The 27,219-nt window shown below is 41.0% G+C and overlaps 1 protein-coding gene across 2 annotated transcripts in view; it reads right to left on the minus strand.

Annotated features, from left to right (window-relative positions):
- pax7b (paired box 7b) overlaps positions 1–26,046 on the minus strand; it is a 70,672-nt gene extending 44,626 nt beyond the window's left edge. Inside the window, exons 1-4 of one of the 2 annotated variants that reach the window (XM_049017911.1) lie at positions 25,560–26,046; positions 23,637–23,872; positions 22,932–23,061; positions 22,360–22,488 (exon numbers count right to left, since the gene is read on the minus strand). In XM_049017911.1, the coding sequence (XP_048873868.1) occupies positions 22,360–22,488; positions 22,932–23,061; positions 23,637–23,872; positions 25,560–25,644 (580 nt within the window). In that variant the 5' untranslated portion in view covers positions 25,645–26,046. Of the gene's footprint in view, positions 1–22,359; positions 22,489–22,916; positions 23,062–23,636; positions 23,873–25,559 lie in introns of both variants that reach the window. The other variant, XM_049017910.1, reaches the window with a different exon arrangement.
- Between the last annotated feature and the right edge of the window lie 1,173 nt (positions 26,047–27,219).

Here is a 27,219-nt window from a genome sequence, read left to right on the forward strand (position 1 = left end):
ATAGTGCCCCTGCAAAAATACACTTGTAAATAGAAATAGGAATGCCATACACACACACACACACACACACACACACATGCACACGCACACACACAGAAGCACAATGTATTCCTTTGTTAGTGTCCATGAGGATGCAGCAAAGAGATCTGCTGTTAACTCTCCAGGACCACACTGCAGTCCAGCATGGTGCCCTGTAGTCCTTATTCCGAAAAGAATTCCGAGTCCTGCACTTGCAGTGAGGTGGGTGTTGCTTCCATTTCAGAGACAGCATGGAATTTATTTGCTTTCTTCTACATGCTGCTGGATTTTGGCCTACTTGGGGGGGGGGGGGGGGGGGCAGGTCCCACCATATCCATTTTCGCCATGCATCATTTATTTCTTTTCCCAGCATGCATGGTTATCTGAAGAGCATCTCCCCAAGTCTGACACTGGTCATCTTGTGCTCCCCGCGTCTCCAGTTGCTATTTCTAATTGCTTTTTTCCCAATGTGGTTGAGATTGTGGAAAATTCATGGCCGAAATTGAATGAATGCAGCCACACCATGCGTCACCCCACATATGTCCCAAACATGCGGGGGGGGGGTAATTCTGGGGGTCACAGGGACGGCTATCCCTGAGATCACCACACATGTGAGCAGCCACAGTTAGGCAACAAGGGGATGTTTGGCAGCTCGTGTAAAGCGAGACGCAGCATGTCATGCAGCAGCGAAAGGCAGGATGCGCTAGACGGGCGTGTTCCCCGATGCGTCAGCTGTGTTTCAGAACGACATGTAATGCCGCAGACACCTTCAAGGCAGGTGATGCACGCTTGACACGCAGTCTTACAGGGCATCAGTTTCAGATAAATGAAAGCAATTACCCACATCCCAACAACACAAAACAGCCTGATTACAGCATAAGAGCAACACTGTAATTCCACTCGAAAGCTGCGTGGGAGATTGATAAAATTGTCAGGCCGTGTCATTTATCATAGATGTAAATCCTAATCGTGTGTTACTCAGGGAGTATTATTCCCAGAAATTGTATTTCCTCGGGGTGGTTTACACATGTGCTGCTTTTAAACGCAGATATTTCTTCTTTTAATAACATTATTTAAGATCATGTCAGGTCCATTTAAATGAGCCTGGCCCATTCCGATACCGTGAACGTTAAAGAATGAAAGTAAGCGGCGGTTTGGGGCCAGAAGGAGCGTTTGTCTCCATGTCAACAGCACCACCCTAACCCCTTTAATAAAACGATCAAATTAATGAGCAGCAGGTTTCCTCAAAGGGATCGATATCAGCGGCTGCGATGAGAAGCAACAAACTGAAGGATTTATGCCAAGTGCTGATAACCTTCCAAAGCGTGTGACGCCAGCAGAATGTGCCAGAGCGATTTACACGAGACGGAACAACGTCAAGCGAAGCACCGTTATGGTTTTCTTTAGCTTCACCAAGCATATCATCGTTATATTGTATGTATTTGCACGTCTGCCTATTAACAAAAGGACACAGATAGGTGCCGTTTGGGAGATTCTCCCCAATAAAAAGCTTTGATGAAGGATCATCTACATGCTTTGCATCTATTCCAAGCCAGACTATCAGATGCTGGGGATCCTTCCCCGCTGCAGAACGCTGCTGCATGTTCTGCTGACAACAAGCAAATGCGACGTTTATCACCCATGTCATACAGCCACCCCCCCCCCCCCCATTCCACCTCTCAACCTCTCCCACATCGACTTTCCTAACCATTTTTCCAGTAGGACACAGAATCGTCCTCCACTTCCGCCAGCCATTTATTCAGGAGCGATGTCCGTGGTGCGAAGCGGCTTCCACTGGATCTGCATTCAACGCTGTGGGACAGGTTTGCTGGAATGGCAACCCTGCGAAATTTAATTGAATGGAATTGATCTGGCGGTGGGCTAATTACCTCCACCTGCCAAGCCTTTCCTGTCTCAGAGTGTCACACAGAGTGAAAGGGATACGCCAGAACTTCCAGACTAGAAGATCTCCAGTTCATCCTTTTGCCTAGTCCTCAAAATCCCAGCCAGTAGCGCCGTGATCGTCTGTTTCCCTTTCACTAGGTACGCTGCGACGATCGACCACGGACATCTCCTTCAGAAAGAAGGAGAGACTAGATGGGCTGATGACGGATTACCTTGAAAAGCAAATTAGTTCCAGGAAAATTACCATCAAGCAGCACCCCGAGTAATTTGTAAGTACCAAAGACCCAGTGACAAGAATGACATGCCACATTTGGCTTTTAGCTGTTAGCATATTTTGCTTGTATTTTTTCCCGATTGGGAAATATAACAGTCGATCTGATCACGTAGCTCCCTTTCTTTCCATATTTAGTGTGCATCTTTGTTTTGGGGTATTATTTCTCTAAGGTAAGAGAAGCTCATTATGCATGTAGCCTGTAGGGCTAACTGCTATCTTCCTTGCCACAATCTCTCAGGCTCTGGGCGTGAATGAGAAATGACACTCGGGTTTGCAGGGACCTGCACTTCACATGCTGGCATGTAGCACGCGTGACGTCAGGCTGGCCAGGGACATGGGGGCATGGGACGCAAGGCCATGTGGGCTTTCTGGAGAGGATCTACTGGAGGACCCGGGAACGTGCCGGTCCAGGAAGCGGTCATGAGTACTGCAAGAAAATCCACACGCACACACACAGCTGAGGCCATATCTAAACCCTGCAAACCCCAGGGGTGGGTGGACGCACCATCACAAAGAGTCACCGCGGCCCACTGAGGGATGCATGCTACATAATACTGTCATAGAGCAGGAAATAAGCTGGCAATTTAAATGTCATTAAAGTGCAAACCGTTAATCAAATGCAATAGTTTAGCTGTAGAGAAGTGCTATAGATTAAAAATATTGACACCCTTTGAAAATAAGAAAGGGTTTGCAAATGTTTCATAATCAGGTTATTAGTTAGGTTGTAACATGTCAATCATTAATATACAATTATTCACAGTTTTTATTAATGAGTTACTGCCATTTATTATTGGCAAAGGGGAGCCTTATTGTAAAGTGGAACTAAAATATTGTATTAATTCATAACTTGTGCTCAGGACTTGGTTCTTGATGTGCAGATACCTGGTCTGGAATTCACTTGCAAGCAGAAAGCACATTAGAAGTCACGGTGAAGTCCAGCTGACTGGGGTATTGCTTAATATATAAAGCCCACCTATTCCAAACAGGACAAGATTTGAGGTTCACAAGTAACTCACATCGGGCAGCTGATCTGACTCTTCCGAAGCAGGTTGAGTCATTAATTCGCAGTCAGCAGAACTTCTCTCAAATTAGACACACTATTTTCCTCAATTAGCTAGTTTAGATCTTTATTTGCACTGCTGGGGAAATTAGGTGTCATCAGCAGTCAGACACTTTCTACTGGACACTATTTCTTTTAATCTGCCAGCTTCCCTCAGAACTGGCACAAGTTCAAACTGCCAGTTGTATAAATCTAAGTTCATCACCTCAATGTGAAAAACATCCCAGAATTTGACCCATCCCTCTTTCACTCTTTACTTCATATTTATTTCACTCAGCTGGGCAAAAAAAAAAGCTGTTAAATTTCTTTACAAACTATTTTTAATGGTGCTGCATTACCTGAAAGGCACCATAATGAGCTAACGATGTCGGTCTCGGGTGAGAATTCACTCTGGGGTTTTCGATGGATCCTATAAAGAGACCCTCTGTTCTGTCTCTGCATCATTTTCAAACACCATGGCTGTCTAGTGGCCTCCTCTGTCTCGTTGTCACTTTCTAAATTTGGGCAGGGAGCCCCCCCCCCCCCATCCCCACCCCCCCACCCCCCCCACCCCCCCCACCCCAAACGTCGCACATGAAAATTCCTCTGCTTTTCTTCTCATTCATTGGAAAAAAGACACATCTTTAGGAAGAAGAAGCAGCAGCAGTGGAGAATAGAGAAAGGCAAAGAGGGGCTCTTCCATAATCTTTGGCTCCCACAACAAACAATTAGCCCCCTTTTCTTTCTTTAGGAGGAGGGGAAAAAAAAAAGTTTAAGGGGAGAAAGAGGGGAAAAGAAGCAGCAGAGCCGATGGGGACGGCCTTTCACAGCCCTTGTCATGTCCATGAAGGCAGTGGTGCTTTCTGTCTGTGCGTTTCTGTGAGTGTGAGCTCACCTTAAACAACAGGCTGGCTCAGAGGCCCCCGACCCTTTCAGGACCCATAGAAGGTGCACCTTAGGGGGCCATTAAAGCCTGAAAGAAGGTCTGACAACTCTCCACTGCTCCATGGGGCATCAATAAATGCTGACATATTGACTCTCCGTACCCGAACGCCACTGGAAGGTGCAGCCTGAATATTAATCCATTAAGGGCTTGGTGGTACGCACTCGTGCATGCGTGCGCGCGCGCGCGCGTGTGTGTGTGTGTGTGTGTATGTAGAGGTGGAGTAAAGTGGGTTGGGTGGATTTTTAAATATGGAATGTTTTGTATGGGGGACAAATATGGGGGAGAAAAATGAAACCAACATTCCAGCTTTAAGCAGTGTTAGGAAGACCTTACAATCCGAATAAATAAAATATAAAACATTTAAACTCATTTTCATAACCTGCTAAAGTGAATAACCCATTAAAAAATACTGTTATCCAAATTTAATTTTAATTTAAAAATAAATAGTAACATAACATATAATATTATATCCCATATAAATAATCAATAATTCATCCAAACTGCTTTGTACTGTGACATTCCGATGAAACCATATAATTTCTAACTTCTCTATTGAAGCAAAATCCTTGCAATTTAGAACAGTTGTTCCTGTATACTGTTAATTTGTTACATATCTGTATGCATTCATGTCTATTTTTAGTGCAGTATTTACTTCCCAAGCGTCACTGTATACATGCACACATATACTACATATATATCTGCATTCGTTCAGAAAGTAGAATCGAAATTCCGAGCTTAGATTGCGGAAGGCGGAGATGCAGCTGCAGCTGACATTCCGTAATTTAACTCGGTCAATGAAAAGTTGTGAAAGAACTGATTCAATTTCTACCTGCCGGCACTAGGGAGGTGGCTATTGAAATAAGTGGGTTTAGTTTTACACCAGGTCTCCTTCCTCCTTATTGACAATGGGATTTAATTTCCTGGGATTAAGATCTTGCTAATTGAGGTCACAGAAAAAAGTAATGAAATTAGAGGCGGGAAAAAACACAGTCTAAATAGGCAGAGGAAGCCTGCAAAGATATGCCAACTGGCACTGGGACCAGAACCACCAACAAAGGGCCCGAAATGCGGAGAGGCTCACACAGGGGCAACGCGGGCAATCAGACCCAAACTTGTGCCATTGAGAGTCTGTCCCACCCCCCCTATTTGGCACATGTTCGGAAATGCTGAGACTCCCTGCATCACATTGGCCATACCAAGAGCTCCCACACCCTGCACCGAAAGATCACGATGTGAAGAACGTAAGGTGAGTATGCGCGGTTATGGAGACGACACCCCTACAGAATCTGGAAGGTCAACCGTCAGCCTAAAATGCCAAATGATGACGCACCAAACTGCAGTTTCAGACACCTGATGAACCCTGTATGTATCTCAAACACCAATTAAGTTCATACTTCATGCAAACATTTTATAGACGGTCCGGATGAACACTGCCAGTGTTTTATGGGTCAACCTGAACAGAAACGATTATTTCTGCACTCCCATATCTTTAAGTAAAGAAGGAGAGAGACATTGCTGAGTCTTCGCATAACTTTGTGCTGTCACGGAATTATATCTTTTGAAGAACAACATGCGCCCTACCTAAGACTGCTCATTTCGGCTTCACCTGTCCTCAAATATCAACAAACACATAAACTATGGGAAGAGTTAAGTGTATCTAAGTGCTGACATAGTAAACAACAAAAAAAAAACTCGAAGCAGCATCTTAACGTATTTATTAATTCAGCCTCTCACTGGACAGCCACTGTGCAGGAAAAAAAATGCCAGAATTTTTACGGGCGAGCGAAAATCGCATTTTGAAAAGCAGAGATTAATAATCGGCGATAAAGGGTTTTCGGCTGCACAAAAGTGAGTGATTCCGCCTCTCAGAGTCTCCTCCAAAGATTATGGCTAATAGATACTTAAAGTGCACCGAGATGCATTTACGCAGAAGATTGTCGAGCTCATCATCGGACGGGCTGTCATTTCTTCTGGAACACAAATACGTCACATCAAGCACAGAGGAGACCACTTCAGTAAGATCTCAAATGGAAGCCAACAGTAAAATGATCGTTGTACTTACGGGAGAAATAAATCGTCTAGATAAATCACAGTAAATCGGTCTTCGAAGCTTAAAGTAAATACAATTTAAATGAGTTTACGATTGATAAGCAGCATCTGGGAGCCAGCGGTGTGACATTGTTTGATACTAAAAACAAATTTAAAAGCATTCTTTATGTACATGAGAAAAAAATTGCTTTTTCAAACCAGTCTGTGGCGATCTTGAAGACGTGATGAGAGGGCAAGTAGAAACGGGCCCATTAGCGAATCAAGCAGCAGAGACGGGTGCCTAATGAGGCGGAGGGTCGCGTCCCTGGCCGGTTAAACACACCGGCTCACACACCGGCCACATCATCCACGATTTCAGTCGGTGGAAAAAATCCGAACAAATTCCTGATTCGCAACACTTCTGCGGACATGTTTATTGTCTTTGTGTGAGCGTAAAACACACATATAAATAAAGAAAACGAAGATTCTGGGCGGAAGTCATTAAAGAGCATAAAATGGGAAATTTTATGGACATAAGTGGCATGGGCTGATGGTGATTTTTAAACCAGTGGACCATGGTGCTAACTAACGCTTTATTATCGCTGCGACACTGGGCATATGCCTTCCTGCTTAATTACCGTCGCGCATTAGGCTGCGTAGGGAACGCATCAATTGTAATAAAATTAGCCTGTTCTAGCTTTTAATGCGCTTCTACAGTTAGGCTACGAGCAGACCGATCTATAATCCCCTATTACAGCCAGGCTGTCGAATGTTTGACAACTTCTGGCAGACAAAGAATATCTGAGGAAACATAAGTTTTGAATTATTGTAAAGCAATTTCATCAGGCTTTTTTTGTCGTCATTTTCATTAAGAAGGGATGAATTATTTGCGGAAACTGTTTAACATTGTTACAAAGACAGACAAAAATAGAGATAATCAGTATTCTGTAGATAGTTCTACAGACTATAACAGCTATAAAAGCTTGTTTATCCATTTTTGTAGAAAGAATAACAATCTTAGGCCTAAACAAGATATGAGGTCTTTTCAAAATTCAACTCACAGGGCTGGAATGAAAACAAAGAAAACATTGAGTTGAAGATGAATAGGGTCGCAATATTAGATTTAAATCGAAATGTCATTAAAAATACGTAGGAAGCTGTAAAACTAGTCGCAATATATGAAAAAGTCACGACAAACGAAAAGGAAACGGAAAAGCTCCGTGAAGGAAATAGTGGACATCGCATTTGAATTTCTCAAATTACTCAGCTTGAGGACTATATTTGAAGGGTCAATAATGGCCGTGATTTCTGGCAGCTTGCCGGGTCACATTAAGACGCATTAATGAATGGGAATCCTGAGGGGAAGATTTAATGTGGCAGCGATGACAGCGCTGCGACGAGGTCCCCGCGCGGCCGCGCCGAAACAGCTCATGGTAAAGCTGTATCTCTGTCACCTCCAGGGTAAAACAAAAGTGGGGGTGGGGGGGCGGCCGGGCGGGCAGCGGGACTTTAGGCTGTGGGGCAATGGAGTGCATCCATGTTTTTTCAACCCAACTGCTCTCTCAGGGGGAGGTTGGGGAGGGGGGTCAGCTTGTTGCTCTTATGGGGGGTGCAAAAGCACAATTTGCCCCGCAGGGTACCAGCAGGACCAGACAGCTCATAAACACTGATATGGGACCAATGGTCCTGCTCTGTTTGGGTCAGCGCAAATGCAATTGGTCATGAGCAATAGGGAATAGTAATTAAAAAAAAATGTGCATAGTCTGTAAATTGTCTATGATGACACTAAGATCATCTGTTGACGTCTATAAATGTTTATGGAACAACGGGGGTATTTCAGGGTGACACGATTGGGAAAAGGGTTTTTCGGGTTGATGGTGGGTTAATGAGCCTGTGGGGCTGGGAGACCCCACCGAAAGACACTTTCACTAAGCTGTAGGCTCACAGCCGTCCCCTGACCCCAGCTCAGCATCCCCTGGCCGCCAAGGGGTCACTCAGTCCCCGCCTCCCTGCTCAAAAAGAAAACCCTGCTGAAATCAAATCTATACTTTTGGCTGCCACAAAAAAAAAAATCTTTGCAAGTGATTGCAAGTACAATCGGTCCTCCTTTTGGTGCTATTCTGGCAGTTTTCATGACTGTGATTTATAAACATTTTTTGTGCATTTGTTTTTCAGTCGTATTGATTATAAGAAAAAGATCCTTTTTTTTTCTTTTACTGTATTAGAAGATTTTGTATTCTGTTGTGCCGTCCTTATATGTGCTCATTTCTATGGACTAAGAACCCAGGAACTATAGGTGGAGACTATTGCACAGTTACAGTAATGTTGCTAAAATGCATTGTCCTTCTCAAATGAACCAATAAACAAACAAACATGCTTCTTCAAAGGTAATGTCTAAAAACCTGAGTAACTGATATATATTAGATTAAAGAGCAGGACAAATAACATAATAGCTTTACATGATTACACTCTCCCCGTGAGCTATAACAATTTTAAACATATTAGCAAGTTGGTGGAATTTGCCTCAACAGGTAGCTTTCTGGAATAAAGGCTCAGTGGCAAACCTTAGAGCTGTCTGTCATGTATAAAGACCAAGGCTGTCTGCCATAAAGACCAGTCTATAAGTGAAATGGCCATTAAAAAGCACTTTCAGGAAGTTTTCCACCTCAGTGGGGGCATTATGTGACTTGTAGTGCCATTTTTCATTTCTCTAACCCAACTCAAAGGAGCAGTAAGCCAAACAGCAACATACTAATTGCATCAATTTTTTTGATGGATGACTCTGCAACTGATAGCTTAAGCAGACTTGGAAATAATTCTTCTTAATTTCCTGTTTGTGAGTACAAAAATGGGATTGTTTTTCCCGCCATAAAATCGCGTCAAATTTAGAAAAGATTGCATTTGAAAGACAATGTGCTAAAGAGATTGCAAATGCAGAGAGGTGGCATTGAAAGAGAATGTTCAAATTAGTTAAATGAGATGAAATGCAAGACTCGACGACAAGCGTCTGCGATGTAGATGAAGCAGGATTCCTGAGAGACACTCGACACTTGCTGGGACGACACTGTGGTGTGGAGATCATGGTGAAACTGCTTACAGATCTGGCAAATGATTCTCGGAGAGCGAAACCACTCCCATAGGAGCCGTGCGCATCCACCCCTGGGGAATCGTGCCCGGATTCCCTTTTGCTCACACTCGCCCTAATCGAAGCACAGATCACGGAGCCTCGAGAACAGCACCCCCCTCCCCGAAACAGCTCGCACCCTTCCCCTACATCGCGATTTTCGCCACAATCGCCATCGCTTCTTCCTGACAATCTCGCGCTCCACCAGCTGGCTCTTCACGCCTTTATGCTGTGAGGGCTTCCTGCAATGTGGTAAATATACTGTGCATCTGCTGATGCGTTCCAAGCTAAATCTCATTGTTCTTACAATGACAATGAAACATTTATCTATCCTCCCGGACACCAAAGGGAACATTCCCCTCACTCCTTGAGTCAGTCTGTACCTATTTGCTGTCCCTGGTGAGGATTCCAATGCAAGGTGCACAGGCCTGGGGGGACCTGTGGTTGCGTTGGTACAGCGCAGGGGTGAATCCTTTGGGTTAAAGCCCCCCCCCCCGTCCCCCATCTTGAATACCCAAGAGTGGCATCATAGCAGATTATCATGGAGCACACAGCTACACATATGGCTTTTCTTATCTTTATGTTTTAAAAACAAGACTGGAAAATATGAGGGGGGGGGATATAAATCAAAAATTGTTCTTTATGAAAAACTCATAGAATTCACATCAGGTTAAGCACCCTCTACCCCCTCATCATTTCGGTAGGTCTTCTTGTTAACAGCAGACACCAGTTTTTCCTGTCGTGGAGGACTTATCCTCTAACGCATGACAAATAACTGTGGTCTGAAGGGCGGCTTTTACAAACTGCTAACGGCGCAGCCGCCGCTGGTCCCTCGCTGTGGCACGGATGGGAGAGCTGGCTAGGGCGCGCAAAAACAAACGCATCTTCAGAAAGAAGTTGTTTTTCTTGTCTAGACAGATTCCCACTTAGGCCTGCCAATCACCGGGAACGCCACGGCAGTGTTTCCCCTCTTCCTCCTCCTTCTTGATTACTGTACTTTTTGTCCCATAAAAGAAAGGGCTTGTCATCTCAAAGTCAGGCCGACCCTCTGTGTGCTGTCACTGCTCTCAATGACCTTGACAAATTCCTCCAGTAACACACCAGTGACAGGCCGCTCCCCTTCGGACGTGGGGCCGCGCAGAGAGCCATGAATGAATGTGTCATACACCGCGCCAGGCCCTAATTAACAAATTGTTGGATGGAAAAGAAATATGCCATCTTGCCAGTATATAATGGCTGCGTGAGAGCCCTTAGGACTGCCAATGCAAATAACAAACATCGGCAAAATGGGAAGAAAGGAGAAAAATAAACATTCAGAGCAAGCCTGTCTCAGCTTGGTGAGCTAACAAAGTATTGATCTTTTCTGCGTCTTTTTTTTTTGTTTAGAAAGGCCTCATCCCTCCTAATAGCTGTCTCAGAGCGTAATCTCCCCCTAATCTGCCCCCCTCTCCCCTCTCCCCCTTTTCTCCTCCCTTCTTCAGTCTGTCTCACATCGCTTTAGTTAACTGCCCTGCTGGAATATAGCTCATGGAGCTAATTGTGTTGCTGATGTTGACACCTGCCGGATCTGGCCAGGGGTGTACATGCAGCGTCAAGGCCTATGATCCCAACCTGTCCCGGGTCACCCCTCGTGGGAGCCCCCACCTCCCCCCACCCCGCCCACCCCTCTCCCCTCTTCAGGGGGGGGGGACTCGGTGCGGGTTAGAAAGGGTCACAAGTCACAGCCCTCCCTCTGATGTCGAGAAGCAGAGAGCTGGTGGGGGTGGGGGGGTTGGGTGATGGGTCGGAGGGGGGAGGGGGGGGGACTGGTGAAAGATCAGCATGTTTGCCGCTTTTTAAACTGTTTGTATTGTGTCCAATTCCTGCAGTTGCCATGTGCAACCAAAATAAACCCGCCAATCATGCATGATGGTTTAACTTATCTGTTAAACTTATCTTTTTAAACCACATATGTTTTTACATGTATAGATACATATATAGTGTGTATGTTCTTTGACATGTTTAAAAAAAGTTCATGTTATAGGGACAATAGATATCACTGATCCTTCTCTGAGAAGGCAGAACCGGAGAAGAAACGGAGTAGTGCTTATCAGCCACCCATGCATTTCGTCGCATTTCGCTCCGCCGTAACACCTGCTGCTCGCGCGCGCCGCACACAACGCGCCTTCAAACGCGCCATACGGGCCCTCGGCCGTGGGCCTTGACAGAAGCTCACAGCGCCCAGATTGGGCCACTCCCACTGCAGATGTACATTAATGCAAAAAAATACAGATCTCCTCTGCACAAGGGGCGAAAAAAAAAACCTTCCTTTTAACATGCTGTTGTCTGGCTTGATCGTGTCAGTTTGAAGGAGCCCATTCAAAGGTATTCATGCATCTGCCTTTGAAGCACAATAGCTGCTAGTTTATAAACTGTCTGCCCAGTTGCTGAAAGGCTTTAGTTCCTATTGTTTTCATCCCCTTAATAAACTTTTTGGAGGAGTTCATCAATTTGCCTGAATGGCTGACGCACTGCTTCTAAGGACGCAAAATAACAGAACGTTCGCTATTCTCCTTTTCTCTGCCTACTTCTTAAAGTGACTGTCTGTCACTGGAGAGAGTGGGCTGTCAGATAGACCGTTTTTAGGCCCGACCCAAAAGAGACATCCGTTTAAAGGAGCATCTTTTAAAACGAAACTCACCAGTTCGGTTTTTACTTTTGATATTTTCCCCTCACAGAAATCATAATTTGCACGTCATTTAAATAAATCGTGTTGTTGTTGTTTTTTTTTTCTTTCAGGAATATGTCTTTTGATGGTAAATCGCCGGATGGGCGCAAGATACAACATAACACTTGAGGAAAATCTAATTTTGCGCGTGTTTAAACGTCATCAGCATTTTGCACGTTATTATCAGTGACAGCTGTGTATTTCTCTTAATTTCATACCTGCTTATACGGGACCACGATCTTGATTCAGTCGTGCAGCCACGAGGCTATGAAGTAAGAAACAAGGCAGTCTCGCGAAGCAAAACCGTAAAGACAACAGCAATCCCATCCTCCCATAATCGCGCATCATGAGTGGGAGACCGTCTCCACCCAGGCACCTATAGCTAAGCTACTGTTCCAAGACGAATCCTCGTTAACTGCCCGAGTTAAGAAGATGCTGGCCGAGTTATGACTTTGGAGTGCTATTCAGCTGGAGAAGCGCATCCGTCCGCCGCCCATCGCTGCGCAAGGCCGCGCGTCAAAATGCATTTCCCTATATTCTGCGAGCCTTTTGTGGACTCGTCCTACGAGCCATCAGAGACTGAAAGATGCGCTTTTAGGAGAGTCAGATACATCCACGAGAGGGCTTAATTTAGATCAAAATGCGTTTTGCAGCAAGAAAAACTAAAAATACATAATAACGTATATAATTTCAGGGCGCGGAAACGAGCTACGGTTTATTTCAACCCTGCATAGTTTTGTTCTTCATTAGAACGTCTTTTGCAAGCGAATAGATTGGGCTCCATCCGTGTTCCTGTGACTTCCGATGGCAATATTATTATTTTTTTGTTTTGCTGTAATACAAAAAATTGTTGTACAGAGTAAAGAATTAAAGAAATTATTTATATATAATTATATATATAATTTTACAGCTACTCTTGTTGGTCATAGACCGTGCTCTACATTTATTCTATAGTGCTTAAAATTTAAGCAATTTGCATTGTTTCCCTTAATTCCGCTGAGCCACGTATAGCCTACGTACTTAACCGCATTTCAAACTCTCAATAACAATTTTTTTTAACTACGTCAGAGTCAACGGTTTAAAAAGTTAAGTCATGCAAACTGACTTGCTTAGCTATTTTAAAAGGTGACTCGGGGCGCTCCTTCCAATTTCACCGCAACCCGGGACTCTCTATTGTTCGCTACCTTGGGAGCCGCCTCTGCTAATCTGCCGGTTATTTGCAATAAGAATTGAAAAATATCTACACTCCTGTGGTAAAAGAATTAACCAGGCCAGTGGGATGAAAGACCACTGGGACCCTGTTATGAAGTGGAAGAAAAATACCCGGCAGTAACCTTGGATTTGTGTAGGCTACCTATGTGATACTCATGCAGAACACACAGTGGCTATGAAGACATTTCTGGTGATTTTACTGTAGTCCGACTGGAGAATTAAGTAGTCGGAATGTTGGAATGGAAAATATAGCCCTTCATTTAAAGAAGAAAAAAAAGCTTCAATGAAAATAACCTGTTGTACTCGCATACAGGCGACCTTCCTGGTGGTCGTTGGGAAAATCCGAAGTTTACAGAAATGCGTCTAACCTCGACAAAAAATACTCATTATCATTTGTATTGCCCTCTGATTCCATTATGCTCAGACCTAACCAGACTGTCAAGTGTCAACGAGGTTTGTTTGCCATAAGTCATAATTGCAGTAGTTTGGCTATATAATTTAAAACTTTTCTCTCTCATTTAATTAATGAGTCAAGTACCATTCACAAATGACTTCATACTCTTTGAATTGCCTTATATTTCTTGATATTGAATTGTACCGCAGTTCCTTCATCCATCATATGATTAGTTTAGTGTTCCGCTGTCTCTTGTAATTATCATCTCTACTCATATAATACAGATAAAATAAGTGTCAGTTGTCTGACAAATATATTGGTACTGAAACTGGCCTACTCACTGTATTGAATCACAATAATTCAGAAAAGCTAATTCCAATTTTACTCATACATGCTTGATATTTAGACAACGCGTGTTACGACTACTAGCCAAGGAACGGAACATTTCGTCTTCTGCCAAATGAAATCGCACCACCTTAACCATTACCAAGAGTTTTTGACATATTTAGGATGTTCTTGGTGATAATTACTTTCCAGAATTCTGCGATGCATCGAAAGTTGTAGCGGTCAGTCTCGTAGAATGATTATTATATGGTCTCACGGAAAGCCGCGCAGAAAGGTTGTTAAGAGCCCTGTTATTACAAAAAGGGATGAAAGGGTTTAAGATACCTTCTCTACCTTGGGCCGTCTCCCCAGGTTCTCCGGATGAATTACATAGGAAACTAAAATGAGCTGGATTTACAGAAGGCATCCAGACCCCAGGAACCCCTGTCAAATCCCTACACGGCAGCGTCTAATAAACCAGTCATGCGCAAAATAGCAAGTTAACCGCGAAAAAAGAGGGTAAAATGAAAGGGGAACTGCAACACTTGCAAGGACAGGTATTAGCAATGTCAACATTCCTCAAAAGTTTGACACAATTTCCACGTTCCCTGCTTATCTTTGAGTCTTCGAATGATGTAAAAGTTTGATAACACATTTTAGCTAGTCAGAAACGACAAACGGCAATGTATTGGTCATTCTTCTTCAAACCCCAAAACATCCGACCAAATGAATGACAGTTTTAGGTCATTCAGTGGGGCACTAAATTTGTCTCACTAACCCGGCAATATTTCAAATTTGTAGATGCAGCGTAAGATAGGTACACCAATCAATTGTCGCAGTTCAGTGAAATACGTTGACGGATTGTTATGACCGATTGGTAAATCATCAATACGGTAAATACTATGACCAATAGTTTAATAATAATTGATCACCGATCACGCCAGAAGTTTTCACACTGGCGGTAGAGATCAAAATTGAATGCGCTCATGTGATTCGCCACAATGTGAATGCATCGTGAACTACTAACAAGAGATCCGTTTGTAAAACTTACACTAATGATTTTATTGCGTGCACAAAGTTGACCCGCGGCTTGACATTTGCTTTAGGAATGAACTTTGCCAGATAATTACGGTCTCAGGTCTGGGGCTTATGTGTGCTCTGAACTTCGCCTTTCCCGTTTCAGCATTGTGGAGCGATTCCCTTTTGTTGGCTGATCTGTCTCCCATTGGGTAGCGAGACAGATAAAGATTCTTGGTATTTGTCGGTAAAAATGAAAGCGGGATTAGGCAGAGGCTGGTGAACATACCATGGCAAACAAGGGGCAGCTATTCTTGCACGCGGACCCTTTATCCATTTAGTAATTCAAACATATTTAAAAGTGAAAATAAAAGTAAAATTCCCATTGACGCACAGAAAACTTCGCACTTCAGTTAAAGCCACACGTAAGGCAATCCTGTTACAATAAACATTACATCAGAGAGGCAGTAAAGGCGAACAATTGACATGCTTTTAGCCCACTTATAACATTGCACATAGAAAGTTGTAGCTTTTTTTTCTTGTTTAAGTGTATTAAAATCCTTTCATGAAGCATTCCATTTTAGAACATGCCCCATTATTTCATTACGGTTCCACAATTCAGCTGATTCATGTTATAAAGTATCAGCACATCTAACCCGATTCCAAATTCTGTATAACTTTGCACAATTTATTTGTATATGAATGTATAATCATACATTCCCAGAAATTTCCCCTGGAATCAATCAAGTTAATCTTAATATTTTACACATAAACATTAGCGTACTATAACAATAATTCTACAAGTGGTACAATATTTTGATATGCGACTTTTTGCGCAGACCTTTAAAAAGATCGAATCTACATCTTTGCTGAGAAGTTGTATTTGTATCTTATACAATTATGTTACTGCCACCGTGACGTAAACTCAGCGGGTGTTATAATTAACGAAAATATGCTGCGTATGGCGGGATAAAAGTTAACACTTGCCCATACTACGTTTGACTTAGGGGCGGTTATAATCAATGAGACCTTGTCTCTTGGGTGTTTAGAGGGGTCACCAAGAGTTCTTCGGCATTTTAAATTTTATGGAACATACACACAAAGTGATAGCGAGGTCCACCTTCAAAAACACTTTTGTGGCTCTACAGAGGAACCCGGGAGGCTAACACATTTATTGGTATCAGCAGGAGTTTTCCTTGTCGTTTGTTCTTTTTGTTCCACGGATCTACCAGGACGACCCCCTCCCCTCCACCCTGTTGCTTAGTACCGACCGTAGCCACACTTCTCGGGAACTCTCGAGTAATTCTCAAGGCCAGATAAATAAATAAACGAAGAAATAAACAAATAAATAAACAATTAATAAACAGAGAGATAAATAAATAAATAAACAAAAAACAAATAAATAAATATTGACACGCACAAATATAATATATTTGCCCAAATTATGAGCTGCACAGATGCGTGGGTGGGTGGGGGGGGTGGTCGTTCACCTTCGCGAGCGCATGCCTTGCCGATAGCTTCTGAATCGCTACTAAATCTCACACCTTCAAATAAGGAGAGAAATAAAATCCCCTATAAGGTTATTGAACAGGAAAGGATTATGAACGCGCCTTTATATTTGAAGAAGAAATCCCCATGTCTTCTACAGTAGACTTTTGAATTTTCCATAAGTAGCCCAAAAAGAAAGATTGTCCCTTTTAGGGAAAAAAACACCAGAGATCCAAAAACCATTCTAGTATGTAATATGTGTGTGCAGATAGGACTTGTCCCACATGGCAAGAAATGCTTTAATTAATAGACAGACAGGCCTGAAAGCGGCACTGGCGGCCTGTAATATGATGAACTCCCATTGTGGTGGTGTCACCACAAATGTTTCTGATAAGCAAAAGCACCCAAGGATCAAAGACTATAAGCCTCTCAATTTCCCCCAGCCGCCTCTACTTTTCCTCACCTACTTTCTATTTTCCTTCCTTATTCCCTTAGAAAAAAACGAAAGAAAGGCCCCGAAACACACAGCAGAATCCCTTCTAAAACAACGCCAGGGTCCGCCTCGAGTTCACGGGTCACCGGAACGCTAGGATATGACTGCGCATTAATATTCCGGCAGGCTGATTCCAGACGTCGGCGCTCCCAAGATGACAAATGTCTTCATAAATTGGCATTAACTGACATATCATTATTGTCACGATTCCATAGACGGTATTAAAAATTTAACACGTCAACTGCAATAATTCCCAGTCCATACGTTAAAGGAATCCCATTGGGTATTAAGATATTTGGGAAACATAGGAAACGATATACGTATACTGGATATAAAACATCTCCATCCATCTTTCAACCACTTATCTAGTACAAATTCGCGGGGATTAGAAAAAAAACATATTTTGCATTTAAACAATGAAATTGTTAATTATTACCAAACGGGTGGTACGTGAATAAGTTAATTTAGTTAATTAGGGTAATCTTAAATCATAATTTAAACGATCCAAAGGACGTCGAGTGGTTTTCAACGTGCTTTACAATACATGTAAACCACGACCCCGTGTTGAATTGGCGCTTATAAACATTGCCTCATGTCAATGAAGCTGAATTACATACAATCGATTTAGCATAAATTAGAGGTGATTTATTTTGTTCTTAAACAATGACCGATTAAAAGAATCGTGATTTTACTCAGGCCAGCGCTTTAATTTCGTGATTTTTGTACTTTGAAACAGGTCTCCCAGTTTAGAGCGCAAATTAATTCATTTAAAAAGCAGGAACTTATTTAACAAAGCTTTTTAAAGGACTAAATTACGGTAATTTGTTGCTGATTTGGTTAATTTGATTTGTTCCGACAATTGCGTCACATAACTTATCTGAATTTTCCGCAATGGCGTTTGTCTCTGGACTTCTCGCTTGCTAAATTCCTAGACCTCAAAAATCGTTATTTTATAGTGCATAAAATAACAACAGTAATTAAAACTACAAAATTAATTAAGGTTGTGATCGTTAGTCAGCGCATCATTGGTCAGTACAATAGAATCAGACAGGCACAGTGCTCCATATGGTAACATCAGATTTATATCAGGTTCAGGATGCAGCATAAGAGGACTGTATTTAGTCAAGGTCGATGCAAACATTATTCCTGAAATTATCGTAGCACGACGCATCCAATTTGCTATTATTATTGATAATAATAATAGCAGTAGTAATAGTAGTTGTGATGATAATAATAATATTTTTGCTGCGAAACAAAACAGCAATAATAACCACTTGAAGTCTTTGCTCTCTATATCATAAAGTATATGTTCCTTAAAAATCCTCCCATGTAAATTCCAGTGAAATGTGGAGAGAGGCAGTGAGGGGGGAGAGGGGAGGTTAATCCGAGTTTAATGCAGTGATGCACAGCACAGGACCGAGGCAGTGATGATTGTGTTATCTCTCCCCAGCATTTGGGTCCCCCTCAATTTCAACCCAGCCAAATAGCTGCGAGAAAGTGCAGATGGAGTCACTCCCGATGCCTGAGGAAAAATGTTATTAATAGCTAAATAACTTCCCCATACTTTCACTAAACCTCTCTCTCACCATTTCAGATGGATTTGTTTGAAGTGGTCTTCTCCTCATCCCTTCGTCCTTTTCTTTCAACGAAGCTTAGTTTAGACTAGGCTCCTAAATATGTAACTGTAATTTTGAACCAAACCTGGGCGCTCGCTCGATGACACTTTTTATTGCAAGAAGTTACAAATCTTTAACGGCAGGTTGCACCTTTTCGGCAGTGTCGCTTCTGCCAAAATTCATTAGCATAATTCGCAGGTAAACGCAAATTTGGTGAGTGGAAAATTTTATACATTCTGTCTGTTGCCTTAAATCGTATTATATTCAAAATTCGACTACAAATTCTCTCTGCTATTTTTTTTAAGAAAACGATATTATTGGCGTCCCAGTACGTTTATAAATCATCTCCGCGATGTCTTGGCTCAGTTAAATAATAGATACATTTACTTAGAACTGTGATTAATTTGTCTGTCTTTTGTGAGAAAGATCCCAAAGGCAATATTCTTTTAATTGAATAGGCGCGGTAAAAGTTGGCCTGAAGCTTCGAATTGCCTGACACCGGACTATCACTCCACCGGCCCCCATTATTTTCTCTGATCCCTACTCACAACATTCACAAATCCTGCCTGGATTCTGTTTGATTAGATTGCGAACGTTAGGTAATCTGCCGATTTGCTTAAGTGCCCATCGCTACTATTTCCAGCATGTATTTACAAAGCACATTCTGTTGGTTTAATCAATGCAGATCATTTCTAGGGAATTGATTGATACACCCTCTATCGCTCCCCCTGAATATATATATATATATATATATATAAAAAAACAAGTGTTACGGCAAATGTGAGCTAACGAGTTCCTCTCTCCAATCCCTACTATCTTAATATTAATTAGTAGGTGTACACCGGCCACAGCAAAACCACGATTATAGCCATTTCGATTTAAGGTAAAGGGAATTATCAGTATGTTTCCCTTGTGAAAATTGTATTGGAATATAATTTGTGTTCTACACAAAAGACCACAAATACTGCCCGCTTTATATTTTTCATATAGAAATTAACCTTGACGTATGATAAAAAAATACACAACCGATGCATCAAACCATGCATTCGCCCTTCACATGTCGATAACATTTTGCCGCTTGGCATGAACACTTTCTTTAGGTTATTGTTCGGTTTTATTTTAATAAAACAATTCTTGCATGTTTACCATATCCGCAAAGACAGTGAAACATTTTGTATCGTCTGTATGTACACCGTGTAATAAATATATAAAGCCTACCCCCCCCCCCTTTCTCCTCTAATTCCACAACTACATTTGAATTATACGTCCATTCAATCATTAACGAATGCTAAGATGGTTGAAAAGAACCCATTCACAACAGGCCTAACAAATACCAGTTCCACTTGTAATTTTAGTTTATATTAGGATATTCATATTTGTAATTTATTTAAAGACATGGATCCAAAAAAAAACCTGAATGGAGAACGTTAGTTATTTCTGGTGAATTCGTGCATCAAAAATAAACTCTCTTGCTGACCCCACCCCCGTAATAGTCCGTGTTTACAGCTGGTAACGGGCTTGCATGTGTATTAAAGATTATCTTAAAATTAACGGCTACCGTTATTTCCCCCATCATTTCGGAGTTTGGTTAGCGTGTCAGAATTCCCTAATGCAAATCAAATAAATAATAAATAGATAGATAAATAAATAAATAAAATCTTAACAACTATAAAAGAAACCTAAAATCTCATGAATTTGTGCCCAAGGCTAGCCAGCGCGAGCCGTTTAGAGATGAAAGTGAAAAGAAATAAAAGACCCAATTTAATCTGCCTTAAAACCCTTCAACATAACGTTTGTGCTTGAAACTCGGAGAGTGAGGGCTGATTGGGGATAAATGCATTTCTTACCATGCCCGCGAGCTATTACACCCCTCTGCAACACAGCCGTCCATTCAACAGACACCGTTTTCATTACTAACTCTAATAAGTCTTAACATTATTAAATGCCAGCCGGATGATAGAATGAAACGGGCGCAAAGACGAATCTTTTTAAGAATAAAAAGGGGGGCATTTAGTATCCTGGTTTAAACATTTTGCCATAAACCCGAAAATGCAGAAATCAAGCGGGAACTTTAACTGCCAAATATACACACACACACCATGTTAATATTAACAATTTCTAAATATGCAGAGCTCCTTTTGCGCAGTAAATGCTCCCATCAGCTGTAATGGCGATAAAAAAAACGCCTTTGATGTCCACGTAAACCTAAAAAAACAAACACCGCCTGTTCATAAAAACAAGCAAAGGAGCAAAGAATACGTCCCCCGTTATACCTACACGTGCCAGGCCGAACATCAAAAACTCTTTCCTGTTTATTCGGCGATACTATCAAAATTGCATATTATTTTATTATTTGCAGACATTTAACTCGGATACGTTTTCGTAGGTTAAAGTGCCTATTTACACACCACAAATGTGCAGTTAGTTTTCACAATAGCCCGATTTTAAAATGAGCAGTCGCCATTTCCAAACAAGAAAGAAACACTTTGCACCCTCCAACGCCTATTCTCTTCCAACAGACGATTCTATAATATTACAAAACTATCTACCAGCGGGGTGTATTGAATAATTCATCTCCCTTTAGTTCCCTCTTGGCCTTTTGTCCAAAGTTTTTTTTTTCTTTTGCGGGTTTTTGAATGAGAATGGAATGGTCCGTTTCTCTTTTCGCAGTCCCGCTTTTTTAAGTTTTGCCTTTGTATCGCGGAATCTTTCCATTGAAAAGCTTCAATGGAGTTTGAGGCCTTTTGCGACTGAAGTTCATCTTCAAGTTTGGAGAAGAGCTGAACCTCGACAAAGGAAAAGGTTTTATAGGTTTACTTAAACCCTATACATAAATGTTTGATCATCTTATTTGATAACTTCTATTCCCTTAAGCAACAAGAGCAGTTGTCTTACGTGTGCGTCCACATAATCGATGGATGTTGCGTAGCTCCGTGCCAGTCGGAAACTAATGCACAGGTGATACATTTTCCATGTATTATAATGCAATTATATCCAAAGCCTCTGCAGTTCTGCTAGTGGACCGATTTGTGCAAGACTTATGCATATGTTATATTTCAGTTAAATACGTGGATGAATTTCACGATAAAGATAAACGTGCGCATCATTATTTCAAATTCCTACCACTTCGCTGTACAATTAAATGCGAAAATATGAATCTACAAAATCTAAAGGAAATCTAGAACTAACGGGACATGGGCTGGTCCACTGCAGGGTTTTCTTAACATAGAACATTAAGTCGTGTTGTGCCCCAGTTGGTTGTAATTGATATTGATTGGCAAATCGTTTAGCTGTCAGCTGCCGTTTCAAGGGACCGTTTAAAGCGCAAGAGAGGAGTCTATTGAGCAAATTAATTTACGAGTCCCAAATACCTTCCGTCAATCCTCATATAAATAATTGAGTAACCAGGCCTACAAAAGCTGGAAGCCATAACAGCAGAAAAACATTCATGTTTGGTAAAGAGACGTTGTCCATCAACCAAATCATGCAGATGTACACATTCGAAGCAGCAAACAATTTGAGAAAGTTCACGCACTTAATCTATCCGAAATGCAATTAGAATTTATAGTGTGCGTGCGTGCGTGTGTGTGCAAACAACGTAGATTTTTAGCTACAATCATGACATCGTTAATTCCATCTGCAGCACAAACGCAGGTTTAACGCAACAAACAAGTAAAAAATAAGAGTCTTTCAGGTAGAAAAATCATGAAAAAATAATAATGCTTTGATCGCCAGGGCGGACACAGAATAAGAATATAAACCCGCTTTAAATACCTTTATCGCCGAGGATGCCGTCAATGCTGTGCTTGGTTTTCTTGTCCCCGTCTTCATCCTTCTTATCACAATCGTCTTCATCATCTTTCTTGCCAAACCGAGCTCGTAAAACCCGGCTAATGGAACTCACTGATGAACCCAGAAAATTGCAGCGTTATTTACCATCTAAATGTATATTATTACCTGTACGTTTGGCATTATCACTGAAATTAGAATCATTGTTAAACGACGTAGAAATTATAGCTGTTGCTGTCATCATTATTGCAATTAAAAATAAATGAATTAATTTAACTGTATATTTCTAATGAAGCGGCGCACAGCATTAACGGTTTTTCGTTATGCTGTAATTCACGTATCCAAACGTCATTATAATTCAAGTGACACAATCCCGATAGTCAAGTTAAATATGTGTAAGTTGGTTTCATGTAGGACAAGGCATTACATAAGCAATTAAATAGCTCTGAAAATTCCCATCCATAAAGTTTACGTGCGTGGTTAAATCCAGGTCTACTATAGTAGCATAACCTCACTGTGGTAGGAAAAAAAAAGTTGCTTACCAGATGGGGCCTCACCTGAAGGAACTGTGCTTCTGTCACACACGCCATCCTTCAGCAGCTTGTCCCGGATCTCCCAGCTGAACATGCCCGGATTCTCTCGCTTGTATTCTTCGATCCTCTTCTCCACATCAGGAGTTGCTACCTGCTTTGGGTGTCAATTTACAGAGTACAGCAAAGAAAGCATGGAAGCAAGTGGCAGAAAATGGGAGGGTGAGCGAGAGAGAGAGAACGGGAGAAAGTGAAAGTAAACGACTTTAATTTAAATCAAATGGCTGCTTGAGATCCACAATGATACTCTGACCTCTCGATGTCGAACAGACGCTGCTTACTATAGAACTTTTATTACACATGCATTTATTATGACTAATAGGCTGCCTTTATGATTCATGTCAGACGCACAGCGAGTGCTGGTCGAAATGAGAATGATTAATTTGTATTTTAAAATATAGTGACAGTGTTTGTTAGCAGATGTTATAATTTAGAATCTAGAATAAAATATAATAACGGAAGTTGTGGTATTTGTAATTTATAGTGATTAGGTATAGTAACACTGTACCCCTCATTAGTAAAACATACGGCTGTAATAATAAAAATAATAATTATAATAATTTATTTTCCAGTGATATGGAGAGAACTGTAAAATACTGTATACATTTAATATTACAGCCCTTGAAATCAGATTTCTGTTCGTTTACATTGACGCACTTAATTTGCACTCACCCTGGGTTTGCTTCCACCTATGGCCCCGGGACGGATGGAACCCGTTTCTTGGTACCGACAAAGGATTTTGGACACGCAACCGTGGGAAACTCGAAGCTGCCGTGAGATCACGCAGGGCCGGATGCCGTGGTGTGCCATCTCGACTATCTTGTGTCGGATATGGTTTGGCAGTGGCCTCCCATTAATGAACACTCCGCCAAGCTGATTTACACGACCTTGACCCAGAGGAGTTGACACTGTGGCGTAATAAAACACATTTGGAATCGAACATTAAAAAAAAAAAAAACAGACGCGATTACACAGTTCAAACAAAATGGAGTTTTAGTTTTAGATTCTTGCATAATTAAAAAAAAGAACAACAATATGTTTAAATACGAAATGTAAATAGTGAATGATGACGTAAAACTATATGCTAGAATAGATGGTAATGTAACTTATTTTACAGCAAAGTTTGGTTTTTCGTATTGACAGCATCATCTTTGGAGAAAACAGGCCTAGGTGTTAATTTAACTGGCGTTACATGTTGTCAGAGTGTAAAGGTTAAACGCGTTTACAGCTTTAAAACGGCAGAATGCATAAAACTGTGATAGACGGAAATGCTTTTCATTGAGGCTGGTCAATTACACCGAAGCTAACTAATACATTAAAAATAGAAATACTACGTTGTTGATATTCATATTTTTTATGTTAGTTTCGTTATTGTTCATATAATTTACAGTTTGTTAATGAGTTGTATTATTGACAAAATCAACAGAAGAATCAATAATGATAATAATAATAATACAAAAGATAAATTGACCGAATTGCAATTTAAAGTCGCTAGGTCGCTTAGTCGGCCTTCAGAATTTATTTCCAAACAAATTTATCACTGCGTAAAAAAACATTTTACATTTTTTTAACAAATATTTACAATTCTTAAACTGTACTACCCATTCTTTTCCCAGCAAATACAAACCAATTTACTAAGAGAAAGTGTAAACTAATTTACTTCCAACGTGCCCTGACTATTTTCAGATGCATCTTTGGATGCTAATGAAATTTGTGGTTAATTGTGTATTCAAGAGTCACTAAAGATTGTAGCACTTTTCTCATTCATTATTCACAGTCATGTTGTACAAATATTGATGTAATCCTTTGAGACGTCGCTTTGCTGTGTATTTTACTTCTATTTGCGGTACCGGGGCACTTCAGCAAATCCCAAGGCATTGATAACTTGCTGGATTCGTGTTTTTTTGTCATTTGATTTAAACCACTTGAGCACGAACAATCCCTACAGAAGAATGACTGCCGTGGAATAAACGATTAATAGATGCAAATATATTTTAAAGTGCACGTCTCTGTGAATCATTCACGCAGTTCGGCACATTTTGGTACCGGTTTCATAATCCAGACACTTACAACTGTTTTAATAGTTGAAAATTGTGCTAAGAACACAGAATAGCAGTAATTGTGCATAAACTGTCTTCGATAAAGCTATCCGTGAGATCACGATTGCTTTTAAGTAGTTTTTAATGTGTTGTATCTTGTTCCGTTTATTCTTATTTGGATTAGCTATCAACACGTAGGCGTATGCGTTTAAATGATTGATATTAATTTTAAAAATATTTTAAAGTACCACAAACACATGTCGTACATATTAATGTATTGTTTAATGTGTCGTGTATTTTGTCCGAATATCGGAATTACCTTAATAACAGGGGGTACACGAATTTAACGGTAAAGGGTATAACTATTATTATTCGTTTTTGGAAATAAACTTTATTTGCCATTTTTATTAGGTTACGAATCCTGAATATATTCCAGAAATCGTGGGTGTCGGTTTCCTAACAGATCAATAGAATTTAAGACTTAAAAACCACGCGTCACTACCATTTAATCTATACTTACGCTTAAAAAAACTTCACCTGATTTAATATAACTTACCTTCCAAGGGGAATCCGGTACGGGGGTAATTCTGGCCTGGCGCTGGTCTCATCATTCTTGGTACCGTTCCTGGTAAGGTGGCCATTATACTGTCAGAAATCAAGCAGCCGTAATCAACCCAGTTTCTAGACGGCACAAGCAAGTCCTCAATTGATGGTGATTTATTTCTCAAAATGAAACGTGACGTATTTCGTTAAAAAGAAGAAGAAAAAGAAAAAAAACAGTGGGATGACGTAGATCCAACCAGATGAACTGGCAAATGCAGAACCCCTAAAAATGAGGAAAAATACACACTTAAGCTGTTCGTTGGGTAGCATAAGACAAACAAGAAAAACGAAAAGATTCAACGTGTGCGCGTGGAGGGAGGGGGATTATTCTAGGTCTCACAAGTAGAGTGGCCAAAGGTTATTTAATTCTTTGCAGTGTTGCGCTGAAAGGTCTGGTAGTTTTTATGGCAAAGTCTGCTCGGAGGTTGGGAGTAGTTTAAGTGGACAACTTTGGCGCACAGTGTATGAGGGGGGTGTCGCGCGCGCCGATAGGCTCTGAGGCCTTTCTTTTATTCATGAGGGGAAGAAGGAGTTTAACCACAGGTCTCTCGACCAATAGCAAGAAACGACGCTACACGCAAATACACTTTCCGCTGCTGTGTTTTTACAGTCCACCCGCTTCTTCTGAATAAATTATATAGAACCGTACAATAAAATACCATTGATTAAACTTTCAAGGTAATTTATAGACGACTAGAAGTTTCTTTTTTTTTCGTGTATTATTAATAATCAATTGAAGAAAAGTACCTCAAAAGTATCACGGCAGGAATTCTTGATAGAGATTTTGAGAATAATATTTTCGTTTGATATCGACAGATACATCTTTAATTTTCTAATAGCAGATGATCATTCTCTATTACAGACACTTTTAAGCTACGGGAGTAAGTTAGTGGATTCTGTAGAATGAATGCCTGAAAAGCATGCCGTTCACTTGCAATTAATGCATACCAACCAAATTAAAATACACAATTAATAAACATTTACATTACGTTCTGGTAAGTGCAAAATCGCACTTCTGCGATGTACTTTCTTTTTTTTTATCCTTAAAATTTATTGTAAGCGATTTATTTTCAGTATAACATTCTTATTGAACTTGACAAAACACGGATAATCCGTCATCAGTCAAATCATTGCCGTCATTTCTCATAGGTCTTAACTCCCTGACCTGGCGCTTCCTTTTTTTAAAAAAATTAAAAGTAGGACAGTAAGCCGTCTACCACAGGAATCAATATAAAAAGGAAAGTATCGAGTAGGCGAATCACATCACTCGTACAATAGAACATCATGTCCCATGAACTGCAAAATATCACATGAGGATATATATATAAACCTGTGAGTTCTGTGTTCTAATTCAAAACAAAAAGCACATGCATCACCGAGACGTCACTGAGAACGCTTCTCCGACCGCGCTTTCACGGTACAATTGGCCATTACTAAATAGAGGTAATAACGAAAGTGGGTAGATTGTTTTCACACAAAACACAACAGGACAAGCAAACGACAGTTCATACATCTTTTTTTTTTCCTGGCAACGATTAATGCAGCTAACCCATAATATAAAAGAGAGGAGGGGGAAACACTGGCATTTGTCGCTAAAAATCCCATAACCCATT

The sequence above is a fragment of the Brienomyrus brachyistius genome, chromosome 6 (genome assembly GCF_023856365.1).
Source record: "Brienomyrus brachyistius isolate T26 chromosome 6, BBRACH_0.4, whole genome shotgun sequence".
NCBI classification, from domain to species: domain Eukaryota; kingdom Metazoa; phylum Chordata; class Actinopteri; order Osteoglossiformes; family Mormyridae; genus Brienomyrus; species Brienomyrus brachyistius.